Source organism: Anser brachyrhynchus (assembly GCF_964034855.1).
Source record: "Anser brachyrhynchus genome assembly, chromosome: 27".
Taxonomy (NCBI): Eukaryota; Metazoa; Chordata; class Aves; order Anseriformes; family Anatidae; genus Anser; species Anser brachyrhynchus.
The window spans coordinates 6,673,446-6,695,949 of NC_137720.1; the positions used below are offsets into that span (position 1 = coordinate 6,673,446).

Genomic DNA, 22,504 nt, shown 5'->3' on the forward strand with positions numbered 1-22,504 from the left:
TGTTGGATAGCAAAAAGCACTAGTGAGCTTAAATGTGCATTAGAGATGCAGAAGGAGAGGGATTTTTGAAGCTCTTGAGTTTGGAAACCTGAAGCCAAGCATAAGCCAGTAAAGCCTGAATAGTTTCTATTACAGCAACAGAACCAGTAGTCTTTAATTTGTTCAGTAGGAGCATAAATATTTCAAGAGGTGAAAACTTAAATTTGCAAATGAAAGCTTCGTCCCTGCTGAAGGTCTTAGCCCAATGTGCAGTGAAGGACTGGCTTGAGACAAATTACATGGGATCCGCTTGCCCCTCTTCAAGCCCCAGTGCCTTAAACACCTCAAATAGTCTTTTTTTATCCTTAAACCCTGGTTGCTCAGCAAATGATGTGCGAGATCCTCTCATGGATCTAAGCATAAGCTGGTACAGGTGGATCCCATGCTGTGTTTGATGCTGCGGTTTGGATGTGAAAGGACAATTTTTGAAGCATTTGCTGCCTGTGGATTTCTGCAGGAATTGGAGGAAGCTGTGAACAGGCAGATCTATGAAAAACCAGGCATTTTATACCACTGATATTCCCCACTGAGTGCAAATTCAGGGCTAAAATATTTCCCTTATTTCAGTATGCGTGGTTTCTTTGCCTTTGTTTGGTTGTGTAACTGCTGAATATGGCCCATCACCTGCCAGTGAGCTGTCCTGCCTGCAGCGATGTCTGAGCTGCTTAATACAGCTGTGAAGTTGTGCAGCTTTTTATTAAACATAGGCCACTTAATTTTGTGCTTGAAATAACCCATCGGGCAGTTTAAAGGAATGTTTCTGTAGGGGAATAACTCTTGATGCTGTAAAAGAAAAGGGGGCGAGTGGGGAAGGATTGTGCTAGTGGCTGAGTTGGTGGCCGTGTAAAACCCCTGTGATATCCCAGCTCTGCGTAATAATTTTAAAGGCGATAACACAGAAAATTGCAGCCTCAATAGTGGCCAGAAAGGCAGGACAGCTGCACCCTGCCCCTCCAAAGGAAAGCTGCAGGGTGCTGGCAGAGCACGGGCTTGCTAAGCCCCCCTGCGAGGCTCCGGGTGCTGTGCTGGGAAGCGGGGGCGAGGGCCTGACGAGCGGCTGTGGGGCTGGAAGCTTGCCCTGTCGTGGGTTTTGGTTCCAAGCCCTCTGCCGTGACAACCAATGCCATACTAGAGTTTCTTTAGGCTACGGCCTTTGAGCGTTTCCAAACTCTCCAAACAAATTCCTTTCACAAGGCCTAATAAAATAGGGCTAACAGGGCTACGAAGATGGTGAAGGGCCTGGAGGGGGAGACGTACGAGGAGAGGCTGAGGGCACTGGGCCTGTTCAGCCTGGGAAAGAGGAGGCTGAGGGGAGACCTCATCGCGGCCTACAGCTTCCTCGCGAGGGGGAGTGGAGGGGCAGGCGCCGATCTATTCTCTCTGGTGACCAGTGGTAGGACCCGCAGGAATGGTGTCAAGCTGAGGCAGGGGAAGTTTAGGCTGGACATGAGGAAGAGGTTCTTCACTGAGAGGGTGGTCGCCCACTGGAACAGGCTCCCCAGGGACGCAGTCATGGCGCTGAGCCTGTCGGAGTTTAAGAAGCGTTTGGACTGTGCACTTAGTCACAGGGTCAGAATTTTTGGGTAGACCTCTGCGGTGCCAGGAGTTGGACTCGATGATCCTTATGGGTCCCTTCCAACTCAGGATATTCTATGCCCAGCTGATTTTCTCATCCTGTTGGAAGTTAAAACCTTATCTCTTGTACCAATCTGTGTCCCTGCATCCCTCCCCATTGCTAATTAGTCATGTCTGAGTAAATAAGCTGAAACCTCCCCCCGCGCTTTGGCACTCAGGAGCTCCTGGCCGCCGTGTCCTGGAGGCGAGGCAGCTTCGTGCTGGGCAGAGGCTGGGGGGGCCGGGGGCTGCCGGGCCCCTTGTCCCCAGCTGGGAGCTGGCAGAGCCCCCGCGTCCCCCCGGCCGCCAGCTGTGCTCCTTCCTGTCAAACAGTGCGTTACCCTACGTGGTTCTCAGGTGGCTTTAATCACATGTGGACCAGAAACATCTAGAAATGCTAACGGTGAGTCTGACATCTGAAAATCCCTGGTTTGATTTCGCTGCCGTTGGTAGCTTTGGGTGCAGAAGGTCTGTGCTGGTTGCCGCGTCCGGTTGCGGGTGCAATGAGGCTGGTTCTTCAAAGCTTCTGCTGCCTTAAAGCTTCAGCCCAGCGTGGGGACGTTGCTCGGGTTGGCTTCCTTTAGCTTCCACTTCTGGGCCAGCGGCTCAAAGAAGAAGGACATGGGCGAGATGAGAGCACAGGCTCCAGCAAAGAGGAAAGAGCAGGCATAGGTCTGCGTGTAGTCATACAGCCACCCTGCGGGAGGAAAGATCGTTAGTAAAGCTGTTGGATTTTCTCACCAAAAGCCTTTTGGGAGGTGGGCGGGAAGTGAAGGATGTGTGTTCTCCTTTCAGAATGCCTCCGATATTTTCTTTAGGTTACCTTAACCGTGGCTGTGCAGCACGGACAGCTGGTGCCTGGTCAGGTAGGACGGTTGTGATAGGTGTAACTGGCAAACGTGTCGGATGTTCTTCCTGGGGCTGATGTTGCCAGATCCTTGTAGTGGAAGTGGATTTTAATCTGATGGAATTTAATCCCCAACTCTTTTTTTCCTGTTTCAGTAGGTGGGCAAGAAGTAGCTGCTGCAGCAGATGTTAGGTCCCATTGGTAACGAGTTGACTCCTTTGCAACATCGGCACTGCAATCTCTGGATTCTCCAGACCTGCTGCCTTGTGAGCAGGCCCAATTTAACACAACCTGTCTCATATGAAAGATCCCAGACCAAGAGCAGGGGGTGAACTTGCTTAAAGGTAGCTTTGCCAGCACTTAAAAGGAAAACCTACATTCAGTAGAGACTCAGGTATCTGCAAGGGGGCAGAGCGCCTTTTAAAAATGACCTTTAAGTGTTTTGTTTGGTTACATCGTATCATCTAGTATCTGGACATTTCAGTTTAAATGTGCATAATTCCTCTGTTAGAATCTAAAATATACAAAGCAATAGGAGTTGCTACTGCGTGTAATAAATTCTATAACATACTCCCAAATCTGGCATGTGGATGCACAAGGTGGGTTAGCAGCAGAGTGACCAGCTGAGCTAGATCTGCTACTGGTGTACACCAGAATTCCTCCCTGACATCCACGGATTTACACAATTTACACCGGTGTTAGCTCTGGCCTGAGTCTGGGATTCTTAAAACTGGAAAGGAGTGGAAACAGCAACCTTGTCCCAAGAGATCCCGGCTTTGCACTGAAGCACTGTTCCCACTGTACCTGTGAGCGCCCCAGCTCTCAGTGGGAAAGGGAGTGGTGCTGCTCGGGACGTGGCTGTGTGACTGGCAAGAGGTGCTAACGTTTCCTTCCTGTAGATTTGTACGGCCATGGAGGTCTGTAGAACGGGGAAAAGGCTCATGCTGCTTTGCTCTATTGCTGCTTCCCTGTGGGCTTGCCAGTGGTATTTGGTTTCTGTTATCCCATGCCTATGCTGTGAGGTTTCAGCTCTGTTTTTTCCTCAGGGATATTGTTTGAGCCCTGCATGTGCCTTGGCCAGAGGGCAGAGCCGAGAACCCATCGTGGTTGGACTAGATGATCTTCAGAGGTCCCTTCCAACCTCGGCCATTCTGTGACGGTGCTGTCTGTCGGAAGGGGACCCTGTGGTGTAGGACATGGTGATGCGGGTCCCGCTCCTGGGCCCTGTATGTTGTGCCGGGTTGTTTATTCTGAGAGGTGGGATCAGTTTTTCCTGTCTGAAAGTCTGTGAGATGTGGACAAGGGATGCTAATGTAGTCATTTGTAAGATGTAGGTGTCCAGGACAGAGTGCTCTAGTTGTGGAGCTCTGAGTATTTCTATTATTTTTAAAAATTGCCTTCTGGATATTTATAAATGTGGGATTTTTCTGTTTTTTCCATAAGCTCAAGCTAGTGCTGAAGCACCAGCATAGCCTCCTGGCTGGCAGAGCAGCGATGGTGATGCCTTCACCACCAGACGTCCCAGCCTTCAAAGCCTGCATTCCTGCTCCCTGAGCAAAAAATAAAAGTAAATTCCTGCTGCAGAGAGCAGAATTAGAAGCCAATGGTCTGCAAAGTGCAACAGAGCAGCAGTTTTGCAAGCAATGCTGGTAACTCCCTGGCATGTAAAGTGGTACAATGCAAACAAGCACTGTACATGCTTACGCTGTGGGCTGTGGTTGGGTTGTTGAAATTGCACCACTGCTCTGTGATCAGCAGAGGGATCTGGCACCTCTGGGTTTTGTTTATTACCGATGTCCTAGCAGCAATATCTAGCGTGAAGAGACAGGCAGAATTTAGGTGAGAGCATCTAAATGTATGTGCCAATGCAGCTTTCAAATGATTCCTTCCTCTCCCACTTCACCGCACGTTTGTTGGGGCTGGAGTTTTTGTGTGCTGGCTGCTGGAATCTATTCCGTAATCTCGGATTACGTAGTTTGTTTGGTTTTTTCCTTTTGCAGTGTGAGTTACTGATTTGTCCTGTTTATGGAAATAAAATATCCTCTCCCTCCTTAGCTTGCTTGCGGCTTGCCAAAATAATGTTTGTTTTGTCTTGTTCCACTTTGGTTTTGTTTTTCAGAAGGGCAGGAGCGTCCAACAGCGCTGGCAGGCAAACAGCTGTGAGCAAGCCGTCAGGCTTCTCGCCCCAGGCTTTCAGTCGGGCTGGCTGCCTCCAGACTCAAGGGCTTTAAGTTAAACAGATTTGCAGGTAAGTCACCTTTTCGTTGCATTGTGATTAGGCTTTGCTCTAGTGTGTAAAATAAGCGTTTTTTAATATGCGTGTTAATATTATGTCTTGGGGTTCACTATAAAAATTTGTCTTCATAAAATTCTAAAAATCGTACTTCTGAAGTCGAACTCTTAGGAAAGTCAGCAGCAGTCAAAGGCACTAAACCCCAAGATATTACGTAGCATTTAAATCCCATTCCATATTCTGCAAGGAGCAGCTGCTTTTGGAAACTTAATCAGTAGTTTCTAGTCCCATTCAGTATTCATGCTTAATACAGCTGTGTTGGAGGAGGAAAATTGCAGAAGAAAGAAAAAGAATTGGAAGAGAAAATTGCAGAAAACTGAAAATTATCTTGTATCACAAACCTAGATCCTGATCTCTGAATCATTTCCCTCTTGCTCTGCTTACATTGAGACGGATCAGTGAGAGTTTTGCTTCTTGGCTTTGTTTGGCCTTTATTTATCCCATCTGTATTAAGAAGACTGATTTCTGTGCAAGGCCTTTTGCAAGAAACCTGCTTGCTTTACAAAATCCAGACATGTTCTCGCAGTGAGTGGTTAGCATCTTCAGAATGCAGAAGGCTTCCAATTAGCAAAAATATATTGGAAGCAGATGAAAATGTAGCTGCTGTGTTAGCATGTATGATGCATGGATAAAGGATTGCCAACTTATTTCTTTTTGTACTGTCAGAGAATTTACTCAGATGGTTTTACAGGTATTGCTTTGTGGTGGACATACATCTTGTATCAGCAGAAGAGATCTTCCCCGGAATAGGCTATGCATCACTGTGACAGTGTAAAGCACACTGTCAATGGAAGTACTTAAGTTGCTTGAAATTGCATCCATATACAGAGTTTGGCCAACCTAGAGATATTGATTAGGGAAATCAATCTTTCTCATGCCCGCAGTACAGCAGGCTTGCTAAAACTTTGCAGCACGGAGGTGGTATTGCAGAATACTTGGCAGCTTGGAGCCAAGTGTGCCTGCAGGCGCGGGGCAGCTGCCAGCGCGGGGCAGGAAACAGCAGATGAAGAACAGCTTGCCAGGTTTTAGGCTGAGTTCAGGGCACATCTGCTAGGTGGGTGATGGGGCATCGTTCACACCAGTGTTTGACCTTGCAGCTTTTTCTGTTCACTTTCGTTGTAGGAACAGCTAAGATCCTTGTTCCAGATATGAGGTGTGGCTAAGGGTCAGGAAAAGGATGAGCTTTGTCCTGCCCTGGATGTATGGAGGAGAATGAGCCCCTCTCTTGTGAACAGAAGCTCATTTCTGAGTGCTTGAAATCTGCCAGATGCTCAAAACTGTCTTGGTTTCCTGGCAGAGGGAGAAGAGGAAAGGCTTTTCATCCTCCTTATCTTTGGGCCCAGGAGCTCTCATGGCTAAGTAGCGTAATCTTCTTCAAAACAGGAGATTACTGGGACTTCGCTGTACATTTCAGTGCCTCTGCTCGGTGGGGCTGCTGCTGAGCCTGTTCAAGCCTTGCCTTTATCAAGCTGTCTTCCCTCCTGTCTCTCTATTTCTAGCTCAGTATTAATGATGCATTCTTAGTGGTAAAATCTGTGGTAGTGTGGTCACCATTGATCTGCTGTGGTCAGGCTTATAAAGGGGGGGAGGCGGGGGTTGGAGGCCAGCATCCTTTTTCCCATGCCGCTGTTAGACTGCTGGTTGGGCTTTGCAAATTCGTGAGCAAAAACATTGCCTGTGCGTAAAGATAATGTTCTTAAATATGCTTTTTTCTACTTGGACAGAAAGACCATCTGTGGATGCTTACGGGTAGGAGAGTGAACCAGAAGTACATTTAATCAGTGGATGTCTGTGGTGGGTATGTGTGGTATGTAATGTATGAATTACCTGCTAGAGGAGGTCCACCGACGGCTGCTATCCCAGCAAAGAAGGAAGCAAATCCCAAGTAGCTGTGGAGTTTTGGCACACCAACTAGATCTACCTGATTGTAAAACCAAATCAATAATTATTGGTAGGGTTCATGTGAATGAGCAAGGCACAAAGCACCTTTTCTGGGGAGTTTCCTTTTCAGCTGCTGTAATATTTTGGGAGGACTTTGCACATGCAGGTCTGGTTTAGCCTTGAATCCGCTCGCCTCCTTAAGGTCGGCGCTGAAATTACAGGGGTGCAAGGTGCATTGCTCTCATCCCGCTGTTTGGGCATCTCCTGAAACTGGTAAAGCTGCTGAGGCTTTGAGGAGGCTGGTGTAAAATCTGACTGCATTCCTTCCCGGGAGGAAATCCCAAACTGTAATGTTGTTTCCCTGTCCAGATCCTGCTGTAACTGGTCTGTGTGTTACAGATAATCCAGGGGTTGGGACCAGATATTCACAGCTCTCTGGTTTTGCCTGAGCGCTTGTAAATGAACGGATTCATTCTGGTTCCCAGGAGCTGGAACCATCTCCTTTAGAAAGGAGGATGTGGGAAGCAATTCGCTGAGTCAAATCACTGACAATCTGCAGCAGACTCTGGGTGCTTTTGTTGCACCTGGGCTGTGCGTGCCAGTCAGCAGGCTGGGGGGAGACTGGGGCTCTCGAGGGGCTCAGGCTGGGGGGTCTGGAGGGGGAGACCCCTCTGATGCAAGTCTGCACCAGCCCAGGGCACTTCAGCTTTAGGAAAAGGTTGTTGGGTATTTTGTGGAATATTGCTGGAAACACTGTGTATTATTATTTTTTTGTTATTATTTAAAGAAATATCCTCACCAGCACAGGGAGCACCAGAGCCAGGAATCCACCGCAGAAAATGGCGAAGGCCACAGCGTAGGTCATGAGCAGCGGGAAGGTGGTGGCCAGAGGGCAGAGCAGGTTGGTGATGCCGCAGAGCACCAGGTAAGCCGCGTGGTAGTGGTACTTCTTGGTCCAGTTCTGGTCGGCGATCCACCCCGAGAGAAGTTGGCTGACTGTCTCTGTGATGCCTGGGGAAAGAGGAGGTCATCGAGCCTCAGAGAAGATATTTTTTTTTTACATTTTTTCCCTATTTTGTGAGGAGTTGTGAAATGCGTTCTGCCTGCCGCTTGCTTTAAGGATATGGCCACAAAGGGCTGCAATGCCAAGAAGCTGCAGGAAGGCATTTTTAGGCTGTTGTAAAATTCATGCTTTTTTCTTTACCTTGGTGCCTTCTTTGCCTGCGGGTGCACAGAAGTGGTCTGTAGAAATTCAATTAAGGGCTGTGCACTCAACAGAAAATTCTGAAGTGCCCTTCAGTAAAAATAGGAAAGAAAGGTTTGTCACTTGATCTTTTTCAAGAGGAAGAAAAAGCAGACTACTGAGAAGTGTTCATTTGTGTGTGTGTTTTTTTTAAGAAGCAAAAAAGGACAAAAGCCCAGCATTTTTTTTTTGAAGGATCAGCAAACCTTTGATACTTGATTTAACGTTTCCGGATGTGTTTTTATAAACTAAAGGTGAAAGGACTGATAACTGTCAGCTCTATCTTGCTGACCCTCCTACTCTTAATTCAAAATGTCAGATTAATTGCTGTGATCTCTTTCTAGTCTCTTCCACAGCATGCATAATTTCTAAATGTTATACAGCACTGTAGAAGACAAATTTATTTTCGTATAATAAAATATTTTATCATGACTGAGAATGGAGCCACTTTTTTAACCTGATGTGACTTCAGTGTAATGCCTTCTTTATGTCATTATTTTTTGGGGGCGGGTGGTATTTTTTTCCCCCCTTTCAGGTGAACGTGCCAAATCCAAATGGCTAGATCCGATTTATTAGTGTGTTTTTGTTGTTTTTTTCTCTCCTAACACCGTATTTCTCTCTGCATACATTCCTGGGTCAGACTAGAGGTCCTGGATTTCTGAGTGACTCTGGATTTCTGTGGCTTTTGTGGGTTTAAGCAAAGCAGGGAGATTTGTGGGAAGGCTTGGGAGGACTGGTAGCACCAATGCAATTTGAAACTTGTGTTTGTTCATTGCAGAAGGGAAGGGTGATCATCTGGCTTAGGTTGAGAGAACCACCCACCATGTGAGAGCAACTTTGTACTTGTACAGAAGGCGACACTATATATACAGAATGGGGGGTAAGGGCTGTGAGCTCAAGCTCTTCCATGAAGATTTATTCTAGAACACATTTGGGACTATTTCTTGGCAAGATTTGTGTTGTATTTCTTTCCTATTTTGGCATCATTGTAATTATAAATGTGTTTAAAAGATTCTTTTGCCTACCAGCCACTGAAATGAGGTAAGAAGCATCCATGCTGCTTATGCCCAGCGTCCTGGCTCTTGCTACCAGGTGGAAGATGGGCACGAAGTAGGCCAAGTGGCTGAACAAAAAAGACCATGTAAAAATGCAGAAGAGGGGATCCTTCAAAGGGGAAAAGTCGAGGAGAGGCTGTGGATTTTCTTCTTTGGTCGCTGGGAGGGGTTTACAGCTACTCATGGCCTCGCTGGCTGTTTCTGGTGAGCTGTGGTCTGCAGGGGCTTTCTCCAGCCCTTCCGACACTTCCGCAGTTGCCGGCCCAGAGATGTCTCCACTGCAGTGTGCCACGGGTTGCTCTGTGATGGGCAGGTCCTGTGTGTGGCCAAGCTGCACTCCCCTGTCAGGGTCTTCATCCAGGTGTCTAGTAAGGATTTCTGAATCTTTTTTTGGCACTGAAGACTCACTGTCATGATTTTTAGCAGAGGAGCGTTGAGGCAGCTGGGTGCTGATGGGACGCAGCAGCATGCTGGAAGGCACGAGGTTTAGCATGATGCCTCCAAAAATCAGGAGAGTACCTAAACAAAGACAAAAGGTGCCTTTTTTTTTTTTTCCTTTTAGATCTTTTTTAGACAGGATGTAATCCATGTTGGACATGGAGAAAGATCAGCAAAGAGGTAAAGGTGCCTTGCCAGAGCCATTTTCTGGCTTTTGGGCTGGAAGTCCCTTTCTTCCTGATGCATGCAAGAAGAAAACAGAATCTGGGGCGGGTTGTTTTATTTTCACTCATCAAAAGTGATGGACTGTCCTGAAACAGCGTAGTAAAAGCAGATATCCCCAAACTAACCTAGAAAGAGGCCAAGTTGTTCCTTGGTGCATCCAATTTTAGTTTTTAAAAAGAGCCTCAGGTGCCTTCTTCACACTGAGGGATGTGGAAAGCGGGAGATGCGCTCACCTTGCCAGCCGTAGGAATCGATGAGGAGCTGTGTGAAGGGCGCTATCAGGAACGTCAGTCCCATTCCCGAGCGGGCGATGGCGTTGGAGAAAGCCAGCCGCGTCCTGCAGCGCTTGGCCGTCATCACCGCTGCTGCCTGGTAAAGGCAGCAGAAGCCCATGCCTGCGACACGGGTGGAAGTGGGATGTTAGTGCCAAGAAGCGGCTGCTTCGTATCGGGAGGGCTGGGGATTCAGCGGCATGCTGTCCTAAGCTTATTCTCCCTGCAGTGGAGGTGAAAATGAAAGCGGGGGCTGACTGCTGTTGCTATCAGTGGAGAACAGGATTTCAGGCATGTTGTTTAGCGTCCAGGGTTTTTGAGGCTGTGCACTTTTACGAAGGGATTAAAAGGCCAGGATTTGTGGCATATGTTGGGTCCAGGGGAAAACAAAACAAAGTTAGTGTGGTCTAGCTTGTTGAAATTGGTATCTTATGTTCCTGAGCACGAAGCTTTGGGGTTTCATGCGACATCTCATGGCAGGGGGCTGGTGGCAGTAAAGGGGCCGGTGACGGTGGGGGCACAGCCTGGTTTAACCAAGCTGCTTCTGCTCGTTGTGTGCAGCGAGGTCCCCACGCGCCCGTGCGCCGCAGGCAGCTCACCCAGGAGGAGTCCCATGGAGATGCAGAGGAAGGGGACGCTGGTGGCCTGCGTGCTGAGCAGGCAGCCGCCGCTGACCAAGCCGGCCCCGATGATGGAGGTCGGCCGCTCGCCCAGCCTCCTGCAGACCACGGCCACCAGCGGGGCTGCAAGGGAAAAGAGGCAGAGCTCTTGTGCCCCAAAATGACAGCTGATGCTCCGCAGGGCCTGGAAACTTGGACCCTGGAAATCTGGGGGAAGAGGAAGGAATTGAAGCCCAAACTTCCAGATTTCCTTAACCTGCTTCTTGCTGCACGGCACAGCTCTGGTGAATTATTCAGCTGCTGGTTTGGTTGGAGACATTAGTAATGCTGCTAGGGCTGAGGCTTTGCTCGTGTCCTGTATAACCAAGCAGCTACAGCAAGGTGCCGTGACCCCGCGGCTGGGGACGGAGGTGCCACCCCCAGAGCACCCCAGTGCCCCGTCCATCAGAGCAACCCGAGGCTGCAGCACTGCCCCAGCCCCCGTGGTGCCTGCTCACCTCCCAGGAAGCGCAGCGAGGACATGATGGAGCCGATCCAGCTGACTTGCTCCGAGGAGCCCCCCACCTCCTCTTGAAAAGCCACGAAGAAAATGCCAAAGGTCTTGAGCATTCCCATCACGAGCACGTTAACCTGAGTTCAGATCAGAAGCAGGTCAGGTGCTGCAGGGGACAGGTGCTGCTTTCCTGCTGCTTTGTGCGCTCCCGCGTTCAGGATAATTTGTTGTGTTCTGGGAGAAAGAAACTGCGAGCAGGGATGCAGCGGGCGTTGGGGGAATGTCGTTAGGGGGGACTCGTGGTGGCCACGTTGTGCTGTAAGCTCACCCGAATCCTGTACAAAACTGGCTTTTTCAAAGAAAAAGAGCAAAACAACACCAGAGCTTAACTCTGCTAGTGTGTTTTGCTTTGCAAATTGTGGTTTTAATATTAAAAAATAACAATGAACAGGTCTCAATGCTGTGAAACGTTGCCAGCAGAGGATGGGAGACGAGCGGAGCAGGCGCGGGTGTTTGCCAGCCCCGTTTCCTTGGCTGGCCCTGCCACGGGGCAAAGGACAGGTGGTGCCCTCGGTGTCCTGCCTCCCTCCTCCTGGAGCTGGGGTTAACGATTGGCGGCTGTGCGCGCTGCCAGGTGCACTCCGCTGGGGTGGCAGGGGGGAAGGTTTCCTGCGCGTCCCGGCCTTCCTAGCTGCGTGCTGGGGTTTTCTTTGTCACCGATGGGGGGGATCGCCTGGGCTCGGGTGTTGGTATTGAAGCGCGTGGCATGGGGGCGTGCAGGACCCCTGCTTTCCAGGTGGGATTTCCTGGCTCCTGCGTAGTTACAAAACCAGCGTGGGGACAGAGGCGGCTCGGGGGAGGTGAGGATGGTCGCATCCTTGCGAGCGGGGCCTGTGGCGACGGAGCTCTTCGCTCAGCCAGCAGCGAAGCAGGGACCGCTGTCTGCCTGTCCGCGGTGTGGCAAAGCACTTTGTCTCTTAGTGATTGCCTATCTTATTTTGCCATCAGCTGGACAGGGTTAGCCTGTCCTGCATGCGCCAGACTTGAGACTTTCCACAGACCCCAGCTTCCGAAGGTTTTAGATGAGTTTGTTCTCTGCTTACCAGGAAGAAGTGGAGCACCGCTGCCCATGCCCACGCTCCACCTGTGCCTTGGCTTGCGTCTCCCGTCACTGCTGGTGGCTCTGACTCCGGCTTTTCCTCTTTCCTTTCCCCTGGAAATGAGAATTTTGGGGTGCAGTAGCTCCTTGCTTCCTTGCTGTTGCAGTTAACCTGTGAAGCTGCTTCCCTGAGAGCATCACCTGCCCTTGAACCCCTTTGGTCCTTTCCCATTAAAGAGGAAGCAGCATTTTGTGTTCGACTTGAGAAAGCTTTTGAGGATGGGTGAAGCTTTTACCAAGCCCTTTTCCAATGGATATTAGGTTGCACGTGATCACTGGCTGCAAACAGCTTAGACTCCGTTCTCCTTCCCACCGAATTGCTAGAGCTACTTAATATTCAGTGATTTCATGTGACAACCACCTCCCCGCTGCTTTAGAGCACAGGTTTGCCCAAGGCGGGGGTTCACTGCCTGTTACCTGTCTCTGAGCTCTCGGGGAAGCTGTCCATTTCCCTTCCTCCGCTCCCCTCCTTCCCATCGCCTCGCCTGTGCTGCACCTCCCGTGGCGGGGTTGATGAACCTGAAACTGTTCCTTACCGTCCTGCTGCTGCATGCTGGAAAACCTTCCCTGAAACAGCAGATTGCAAAGAGGAATCTTCTCTTCATTTGCTCCAGAAACGAGATCCCCCCGTTGGGACCTGCTGCCCCCAAGTCTGGTCCCTCATCCGTCTCCGGGGAGGACAGCCAAGGCAGGACGTCGGCGCTGGGGCTTTGTGGACGGAGCCTTCCTCCTCCGCACTGCCTCCAGGCCAGGAGTCCCTCCCCTTCCCTGGCCGGGGCTTTCGCCGAGCAGAAATCCTGCCTGGAGGAAATGGAGCCTCTGGAGGAAAAGCCTGCAAGGATCCAGCTCCAGGCAAGGCTCCGGGTCCTGCTAGACGTGGAGTGGAGCGGTAGGTGGCAATGGTGGCCTGAAGCCAAGCCCTGGGCGGGCGGCCACCCAGCCCTTGGCCCCAGAAATAGGAGAGAGCCTGGGAAGCTTCGTGTTTTACAGCCAAGGTGCTCCGCAGCGGGATCAGGGCAGGAGCTGGTAGCCGAGTGCATTGAGTTCGCTCCGTGCCTCCGCTGTAAATAAGCACAAACTCCAGGGCAAGCACAGCCGCTATGCTTCGTGCCCCCATTTCGGCTGACCTGTCACCCCGATTGATGTTCCTAAAGTCAGACGGAACTGTAGGATCCTGACGGTGAGCTGTCCCCTCCCTGCCTTGGCAGAGCAGGCAGCACTCCAGCTCGCTGCAGGATCCTAGGACAGAAAGACAGGGTTGGACGGACCGGGCTAAATCAGAGGCTAGGGAGAAGCTTTCGCTATAGCAGGGCTGGTAATGCGTGCGTTGAGCTTTCACTGAAGTGGGATGGGTTTTGCAGCTGCTGTGCCCTTCTGTGCTCACTGGAGTGCTGAAAACCAGCCACGTGCCCCGTCCCCTTGCCTTTTTGCTCTTCAAGGGACAACAGCTTCTGCTGGCTTTTGGCTATTTAAAATGTAATATTACTCTCTTCTGAGCAGATAAGCTTGGAACTTAAGTATCAAACAACAAAGAAAAGGGGGGAGGGAATGATTTAATAGCGCAGAGCTTTGCGTGCTGTGCCTTGATGGTGCTGGAAACACAAGGCATGGATGGGAAATGAAATTGCTCAAAATTTGGGGATGTTCTTGGCACCCAAAAGGGAGGTTTGAGGAGCTGAGCACAGACTGGGGCGCCCGAGGTTGGTGTATTCATTACTCCACAGCTCAGGCAGGATCCCCGTGGTGATTTAGCCACATGGCAGCTTTTCATTTTTGGGGCAGGTGTCCGTACGTGGCTGCGGGACACGGGCAGGGGCTGGCCACGGCTGGAGGAGGAGAGTCAGGAAAGCCACTTCTCAGAAGGATTCTCGAGTTTGCAGGCAGCAGACATCCCTCCTCCACGCCTGCAGGCTGGGTGCCTAAAACACGGCTGTTCATCCCACAGCATCTTCCCGAGCAGCGTGCAGGTTACTTTGGGGATGGCCACCTGGCAGCGGTGGCAGTGCTCTGCTTCCGGAGCAGCCAGCCAGGCGGGGGGCAGCGCAGATCCCCCTCCGCTCCTGCTTAGAGGCCGCGTTGTTAATTGAACTTAACAGGGGGGTGTAGCCCGGCTGGGCAGGGTGGGCTTGTCCCTCGTGCCTGTTTCACTCAAAACAGTGACTATGAGATTGGGAGTGTCACTGATGCGTGCAGTGGTAAAGTCAAAGCAGCGTGAATGCAGATTTTCTCTCTGACCCAGCCCTGTTAGCCTGTGCTCCGCTGTGAAGCTGCCTTTCTGCATTATGCATAAGGACAGCTGCAGGCCAGCTCCTTTTCCCTGTATGGAGGAAGCATCTGAGTGTAGCAGTTTTTTGAGGGAAAAGCCTTTCTGCAGGATTGTTTCCCTGTACCATTTCATATATAAAGTGAAGAAAGGCCTGGATTTGTAAGGATGTTGTCAACATCCATTTGCAGTTCATGCAGCCACGGCAGGCAGCACAGGCAGGGCCAACAAGTTTAGGTTTGAACTTCAGTCCAAGACCTAATAAGCAACTCATTCTCACATGGACAATTTAACTACAGGAGGCTAAACATTTCCTAGGAGAAATTCCTAGGGAAGTGTTTGTACCTTTTCCCCCCGGAGGACCCGCCATTAATTCAAGTCTTTGTGCATTACTCCTTTTCTCTGTAGAAATGCTAACGAAGAACAGACTGGCAGATGGTACCTCGCTTGGCTTTTGGGAAAGCAATGGGCAACAGTTTTCAAAGTAGGATCAAAGAGAAGCAAAGGCATGTTTTTGCAGGTCATTTATTGATTTCTCCAACAAATAAGGCCACACACATACACACACACGCTTTGCAGTATCTATCATTACACAAACTCAGTGAGTGACCCACATTTCATCCTCAGCAGCACACGTGCTAAAATGCAAATTGGAAACCCTGATAGCTGCACAGGAGCTGTTAAATAGAGAGGGAGAGCCTTCAGCCCAGATTTGGTACTAGAAGCATGTTTTGCACTGGAGCACAGAGAGGAGAGTCGTTGTCCAGTGAGGACCTGGTCTGGAGTGGAGCATCAGGATGTCAGGGTCAGGATGCCAGCTTGTGCACTGCTACAGTGATGCTGTCATGCTTCTGGATCATGATATTCCTAGAACAAGGGAAGTGAGGCAGTTGAGAAGCCAGCTATGAGAGCAGAAGCTGACTTGGGTGGAAAACCAGATGGGCAGCTCTGTGCTAGACCTCTCAGTTGCTGCATCTCTTCCCGTCCCTCCCAGGAAGAGTGCTGGAAAAGTCTTCACTAACAAAACTGGCAAAAAAATGACACTACGTCATGGGCTAAATTATCCATGGGGATCCCAACAGCGGAACAAGTATCATGCTGGAGTAGCCACCAGCCCCTGAAAGGTTTTCTTCTGCTTTTACAGTTCCTGTTATTTGAGGTCCCATTAGTCTAATATTTCCCGTGCCTATTTGTGACTGCCCTCTCCATGTAGCTTTGGAGATGGAGCTTCCTCCAAGTCTGCCAGTTTACTAAAAGAGAGAGAGCACTGCTCTAGAGATTTGACCCCCCCTAGGAGATCCCAAAAGATGGGGGGAAAGGTGAACGCAGAGAAAAGCAGCACCCCCGGGCTGGATGCTCACCCGCTGTCTGACTCCAGGCATACCACAGGTATATCGGTCGGGTCGGAGGTGAGCTTGGCTGCCTGCTGGGCGAGGACAGAGATGACGCCGGCGTGCTCATCTGAGAGTGTTCCTCGGCCTGCGAGGCAAGGGAGATGCTGACTAAAACCATGCGTGCACAGGAAGCAGCCCCCGCACAGAGCCAGGTGGGGCTGCTCCTGCCAGTCCCGCTGCCCCTCTGTGGGCTGACACAGCATCTCCCCAAACTGTGGCCCCTCTAAAATAAATTGATTTTAAGTGTCAGGAACAGGTTGAGGTTTAGAATTACAGAATACCCCAAGCTGGAAGGGACCCGCACAGATCATCAAGTCCAACTCCTGGCCCCGCACACAATCACCCCAAAATCAAACCCTATGTCCCAGAGCGTCGTGCAAACGCTTCTTGGACTCCGGCAGGCCCGGTGCCGTGACCCTGGGGAGCCTGTCCCGGCGCGCGACCCGAATCACGGCGCAGACCCCCTCCCCAACGCCCAGCCTGACCCTGCCCGGCCGCGGCTCCATCCCTCGGGCCCTGGCGCCGTCCCCAGGGCGCAGAGCTCAGCGCCTGCCCCGCTCCCCGCGGGGGGGCTGCAGGCCGCCAGGAGGCCTCCCCTCGGCCTGCTGCGGGCTGAGCCAACCCAGGGCCCTCCGCCGCCCCTCGCGCGCCTTCCCCTCAGGCCCTTCGCCGGGGGGCCCCGGCCCCGGCCCCGTTACTCACAGCCCAGGTTGAGGCCCTGCGAGTCGGTGCACAGGACGCCCACCACGGCCGGGCTCTTCATGCTGCGGGCAGAGGGCGGCGGTGAGCGCCGGGGCGGCCCCGGGCCCCCGCGGCCCCGCTCCCCCCCCGCCCCCCAGCTCCCCCCGCGGCCCCGCTCCCCCCGCCCCCCCCCCCGGCCCCGCTCCCCCAGCTCCCCCCGCCCCCCCGTCCCCCCCCGCACGTGTCCTCCAGGTGCTGCTCCAGGCTCCCCTCCATGCCGCCGGCCCCGCGCCCTCGCTTCCGCCCTGCTCCGGCGGCTCCTGGCAGCGGCGCCAGTCACGTGACGCGCGCGGACGGTGGCGCCGCGGGACCAAAAGGCCTCAGTGCGCGAAGGGCTCCCGGGAAGGGGCCCCACGCGTGACCCGATCCCCGCGCCCCCCACGTCCGGGAGCCTCCGAGCCCGAGCCCTCGGGGGCTGGCTGCAAAGGCGGGGCGCGCAGCTCCTCGCCCCCCCCCCCCCCCAAGCCGGGCCCAGCGGCGCGTGAGCCCCACGCGTGACCGCGGAGCGGCACCGGGGGGGGGCCGGTGGCGGGGCCCTGTCCTGTCCTTGTGCCAAGGAGCTTCACCGCACCCTGGGCTTGCGTGGCCCCGGCCGGTGGGAATGAGCTCGGTCACGACCAAATCCAGGCGGGACCACGGGAGCCCAGGGCCGTGCGATGCTCACGGGTGGGTGTTTGAACGGACTAACGCAGTTTTCTGAAAGCTGATGTTATTTCTTGTTGCGGGACTGCGATGGGGGCTCGTGTCACAGAGCTCTGTGGGGCATGGCGGTGAGCGACGAAGGGCCCCACCTCTGCCGGGACGTCGCCTTGTGGAGGCCGCGGGGATTTGGCTCCTCTCTCACCTGACAGATGCAGTCCTGGGTGCACGTTGGTGTTTTTGGGGGAGGGCCCCAGCGTGAGCGTGTCGGGGTTTTGCTGATGCACACATGTAAAAAAGCAAATTTTGCAGATGTGGAAGATGTCACTGTGGGAGCTGGCACAGCCTGTTTAATGATGCCAGCATCTGCAAACTGCTCTGTCCCTTGCACCCTCCCGGGATGTATAAACAAAACCAGAAGGCGATAATTCCACCCGTTTCTGCCTTTTTAGCCACTTTAGCAATCCCTAGTCATGTTTCCACGTGCTCTCAAGAGATATTCCAAATACAGGTATGGGGGACATACTTCAAACCGTAAATCAAGATATTTATACATTCTGTTCATTTACAAACATGCTTTCATTACTGAAAAATATATTATTCACTCCCTGCCTCATTTTATTCTCACAAATAAATGCAGCTGAGTCTTATCTTTCTACAGGGTACTTATCACAGACCCACATTATTAAACATTATACTCTTACCATCATGGATGTACCGGACTAACTTTTTTCTTTTATTTTCTTTTAGCTCAATAATCACAAATTCTTAATTCAATTCTTACGTACACCTGTCAGGGATAAATATGTATGTACTTGGAAAATCCAGCTGTGTTGGCTTAGCTGAAAAATAATCCTGGGAAATAGATGAGGGTGGATGACTGCTTGGTGTTGGTTTTTTTCCCCCACCCTACGTGGGGAAAATATTTCTTCTATGACGTTAGAGATTCAGGTCTCATCTGCTTATTCTGAGATCGTCAGGAGGAAAAAAAAAAAAAACATTGGAGGAGAGGGCAGGGGGTATATAGGGTGCAGGACTGCGGTCGGCGCGGGCAGACGGCACCATGCGACGGCTCCTGCAGACCCTCTGCTTGCTCCTGCTGCTGCCCTTGCTCCGTGGCGCTGTCATCACGGGGGTAAGTGCAGCTTCACTGCTCCCGTGCCCAGCTTGGGATGGCTTTTGGGCTTTGGGGTTGTTTTGCTTTTTTTTTTTTTTCTTTTATTTTTTTTTAAATAGGGCAGAAATTGTGCTTGCCACCCTAGGGGTTGCGGTTATAACACTGTAATTAGATCTTCTCACTCTCCAGAGCTCATTGCACAGGTTTGGTGTTTAATCTTTTTCAATTACCAGTTTATCTTGCTTTATCTGTGTGGAGCGTAGCGCAGGGAGCAGCAGCTGAATTTGCTACCCTGAGTTCAAGTTGCTTTGAACTTGCCCTGCCGTCCCCCACCCGTGTGGCGCAAAGTCAAATTGGATGTAAAACCAACTTCCTTCCCTGCCTCTCTCCCCACCCCATTATTTGCACTGAGAAAATGATCAGGAGAGGCGCTGGAATGCCAGCGGTGCCTTTCACTGTTTGCTTTAGGTATTTTTTAGTTTATTACTTGCTTTTTCAGTGCGTCAGTGCTGTTCCCTATCAATCCTCGCTTTTCTGATTGCGCTGCTCCTTGCACACGAGTGTAAAGTCACCCCAGAGCGCAGCTTTTTCCCTCCGTTTCTCCTCTAAGCACTGCATTGGATCCAGCACACATGAAAATGGGGATGTTTAGGAAGCTTTCCAAATGGGGAAAAACATACCTTGATGGGGACTGTGTTCCAAGCAAGGGCTTGGAGCATCTTGGATTGTCCTTCACCCTCCCAAATTGAGACAAGTTTTTAAGAGGAGGGAGATGTCTGATTGAATAGAAGGAGGCCGGGTGCTCTCTCTGCTGTGTTCGGGTGCTGGTGGGGCTCAGCTGAGCGTGCAGCCCTGGTGGTTGGAGGAAAGGGGCTGCATCGAGAGCCAAGCAGTGGTCCATCACTACTGGGACCTGATTTTTAACATTATTTGGGTGCTAAGAAGTGCTTTGGGTGTTCGGCGAGATTCAGGTTCCCTTAGGGGTTTGAGCTGGGAAGCTGCAAACTTCTCCCCCAGGGATGGCTCCCTCCCTGCACACGGGGGTTTTCCTGGTTTTACAGCCTGCATCCAGACCGTGCCCTGCCCCAAAACCCTGCAGCCGAATGGGAGAGCTGCGAGCATCCCTCACCTCTCCCTTAAATCCCCATGCAGGATTTGCACCCAGTCGCCAGGAGCAGATTTCTTGGCTGCTCCCCAAGGATTTGGGGGCAGACGCTGACCTCCCGCCCCCCCACCATTGCCTTTGTGTCTCTCCCAGGCCTGCGAGCGGGACCTGCAGTGCGGCAGCGGGACGTGCTGTGCTGTCAGCCTCTGGCTCCGGGGTCTGCGGATGTGCACCCCCCTGGGGCAGCAGGGGGACGAGTGCCACCCCTTCAGCCACAAGGTACCGGGGGGGGGTCCATGGGTGGGGGAAACGGGGCAGTTCAGGGACCCTGGGCCAAGCACCAGCTTGGCTCTTGCGGGGCACTGAGCTCCATGCGTGGGAGGAAAACTCAGTTAATGCCCTGGGGGCTGGGGTGGATTTGGGAGGAGGCTGGGGGCAGCCTTGCGGGGGTTCCCAGGCTGGCGTGATGCAGCTGCTTTCATCCTCTGAAGTGTTTTCTGCTCCCGCGGTCTGTCCCCGCCACCCTAAACCCTGCTGCCGTGCGCCAGCAGTGCCTGGGGAGCTGGGGCTGAGTCGCCCAGCACATCCGTTTAAAGGAAAGTGCTCCAAATTGACTTGTAAATGCTCTGCCGAGCAAGGAGAAGCCAAGTTAATACCGCAGAGCCACCGAGCACTGCAATCTTTGTTGGCTAAGACGCCCCGAAGCATTTGGATTATCCCGAGCTGCCATTCCTCTTCCGCGCGCATTCAGTGCCAGACACCCGGCCTCGGGGGGCTCTGCCTCCGGGCTCGCATATCGATTTTGCATGGTGGTAGTGATTTAGCGATGCCGTGCCTTCTTTTCCTGCTCAGATGAGGAGTGAGCAAAGGCAGAAGGATCAGAAATTCATTTCAGGCATACCCATTAAACTCCTGAGAAGCAGCAGAGAGAAATTCCCAGGGCTTTTGTTACATTTGATAGTTTTTCTTACCTGCTTGCATCCCAAGGGCTGACACAGGGGTGACGCGGGGGGGTTTCCCCATCCTCTCTCCCATTTCTCTCTGTAGGTCCCATTCTTGGGGAAGCGCCAGCACCACACCTGCCCCTGTTTGCCCAACTTCATCTGCTCCAGGTTCCTCGATGGCCGCTACCGCTGCTCGCTTGACTTCAAGAACATTGACTTTTAGGTGATGGAGCTGTGAGTTTCATCCTGGCTGCCAGCCCTCAGTGCCCATTTTTTTGCTCCCTCCTGTGGCTTTATGCACTGTCCCACCAGGCAACCTTAAAAATGCTTTTTCAAGGTAGAAAACATTGTTATAAGCTATGTATCTGGAGAAACTGAGGCACAGTTGGGCCAAGCTGCTCTGGCACATTGGTTAGCAAAGCTCTGCCCCAGAGCAGAGCCCTGTTCTGCAGAGGAGCAGACAGAGGACAGGACACATCTCTGGCCTCAGAAAAACATTTCACAGGATATTGTCTGGCTGTAATGGATGCTGTCCGCTACATTTCACCTCCACCCTTTATTTTATCAAAATAAAGGGTGATGAAATTTGGGAAGAGTGAGAACACAGAACTCCCACCTCTGCAGCCAAGTGCTTCCTCCCATGCGGTTTGCCCCAGTGCACAATAAAATTTGGGAGGTGAAGCTGATCGGCACCATTTCACCTGCCAAAGTGTCTGCAAGAGCGAGGCCAGCAGGAGGAGGTGGCAGTGGCAACCTGAGCTCCTCTCTGGGAGGCTGAGGAGTGTTGGCTGCAGAGCTCAAGGCACCTTCCTCTGCACAGCCCCTTCCTGTTGCCTCCAAAATGAACAGTGATCTTTGGCTGCTTTCACTAGAAATTCGTTTCAGGGAAGGGGAGATTTTTGGCAGTGCCAAGCCATCCCATTTTCACATTTTTCAGGCAAAAGAGGGGAATGGAAAGCTTATTTCTGCACGTTTCAAACGTGCAGGAAAAGACAAAAGGAAAAAACAAAAGGAAAGTCAGAGGAACAGAAACTTCCCTTTGTGAGAATTTGAGCTTTTTGACTGACAACCAAACTTCAGCTTCTTCCCAAGCCAACACAAACCCAATGCCTCTGCAGTGCCCCTGTAGCCTCCCAGCTGCGCTGGCTCCCGTGCAGTTCCTCCTGCACAAATCTGCTTTGTGACCGATGCACGACAACTCCTGTTGTGATTGTGTCTTATCCACATATTTCCTCCTGGAAGCAGCCCTGAAAGCTGGTGCTGAATGAGCTAATGCCTGCAATTAAAAGTCCATTAATTGTCTTGTGTAATTAAGGGTTGGGTTTTCCCCAGCATTCAAGCTTTGGTGCAAAGCATTTTGCAATGCAACTTCTTTAGCAGGGGGTGAAGCAGAGCTGGCTGGAGCTGCCTGAGGCGGGCCTTTGGGACATGAGGAGAAGTTTTCCAGGCTCAGCAGCTGCCTGAGGTTCAGGCACTATGCTGGCCTCTTTTTATGCTGGTCAAATTTGGGAGGAAAATGGGACATTAAATTTAATTAAATGTTTTTTGTTAACTTAGGTCCTAAAGGTTATCTCAGACACATGCTTTCAGTTCCCCTCCTAAAAAACACATTGTGGGAAAAGCCTGCCTCGTTTGACCATCCCTTTGACTTCCCAAAGTAACCTCCAGCAGCTTGAGGAGAAATTAAAAAAAAAGAATAATCAGCATTAAGAGAAAAAAAAATTGTTTCCTTTAAAGAAGTGGCAACACTTAAGTGAGAAGCTTGTTTTAGGGTGTGAAAGCGCTTGCATGCAGAGCTGCTGCCTGGGCAGCTGCAGGGGTTCACCTTTGGGAGCAGCGCCTTGGGGCGTGGGAGGGAGCTGAGCTGCAAACCCCTCCTGTGGCCTAGGCACCCCTTTTTGCTGGATTCTGATGGGTTTTGGTGCTATTGTAGCAACCATTTCTATTTCTAAGGACACCAATTGTTTTTCTGTGGCAGACGCTGTGTTAATGGAGAATGTAAAATAACTGAGATTGGGTGAAAGCTTCCCCACACTTGTGTCTCCCTCAAAAAAATATTGTAAATTGGATGAAAATAAAACACTGCAATGACTGGGTTGGTTTTATTGTTTTTTTTGTTTGT

The 22,504-nt window shown here is 51.5% G+C and overlaps 3 protein-coding genes and 2 long non-coding RNA genes across 6 annotated transcripts; 3 read left to right on the plus strand and 2 right to left on the minus strand.

Moving 5' to 3' along the window:
- Positions 1-2,000: 2,000 nt before the first annotated feature.
- On the minus strand, positions 2,001-14,807 carry SLC16A4 (solute carrier family 16 member 4). 2 transcript variants are annotated; one of them, XM_080569312.1, is made up of 9 exons: positions 12,716-14,807; positions 12,124-12,233; positions 11,025-11,157; positions 10,507-10,650; positions 9,869-10,030; positions 8,943-9,491; positions 7,474-7,685; positions 6,621-6,714; positions 2,001-2,350 (listed from the first exon to the last, which is right to left on the minus strand). In XM_080569312.1, the coding sequence occupies exons 1-9, from the start codon at positions 12,729-12,731 to the stop codon at positions 2,196-2,198; spliced, it is 1,575 nt and encodes a 524-aa protein (XP_080425438.1). In that variant the 5' UTR covers positions 12,732-14,807; the 3' UTR covers positions 2,001-2,195. The 2 variants fall into 2 exon arrangements, with proteins under 2 accessions (XP_080425438.1, XP_080425439.1); XM_080569313.1 differs by lacking the exon at positions 10,507-10,650 and having other exon boundaries at positions 12,716-13,047.
- LOC308183368 lies at positions 4,012-7,598 on the plus strand. The gene is made up of 3 exons (XR_013942416.1): positions 4,012-4,149; positions 4,620-6,591; positions 7,462-7,598. It is a non-coding gene; the product is annotated as an uncharacterized lncRNA (long non-coding RNA).
- LOC308183369 lies at positions 12,958-15,310 on the plus strand. The gene is made up of 2 exons (XR_013942417.1): positions 12,958-13,068; positions 14,851-15,310. It is a non-coding gene; the product is annotated as an uncharacterized lncRNA (long non-coding RNA).
- On the minus strand, positions 14,952-16,907 carry LAMTOR5 (late endosomal/lysosomal adaptor, MAPK and MTOR activator 5). The gene is made up of 4 exons (XM_080569315.1): positions 16,759-16,907; positions 16,539-16,600; positions 15,804-15,921; positions 14,952-15,309 (listed from the first exon to the last, which is right to left on the minus strand). The coding sequence occupies exons 1-4, from the start codon at positions 16,791-16,793 to the stop codon at positions 15,249-15,251; spliced, it is 276 nt and encodes a 91-aa protein (XP_080425441.1). The 5' UTR covers positions 16,794-16,907; the 3' UTR covers positions 14,952-15,248.
- Positions 16,908-17,119: 212 nt separating this feature from the next.
- PROK1 (prokineticin 1) lies at positions 17,120-22,475 on the plus strand. The gene is made up of 3 exons (XM_080569314.1): positions 17,120-18,351; positions 19,592-19,717; positions 20,486-22,475. Exons 1-3 carry the CDS (start codon positions 18,280-18,282, stop codon positions 20,603-20,605), a joined length of 318 nt encoding a protein of 105 aa, XP_080425440.1. The 5' UTR covers positions 17,120-18,279; the 3' UTR covers positions 20,606-22,475.
- Positions 22,476-22,504: the final 29 nt, after the last annotated feature.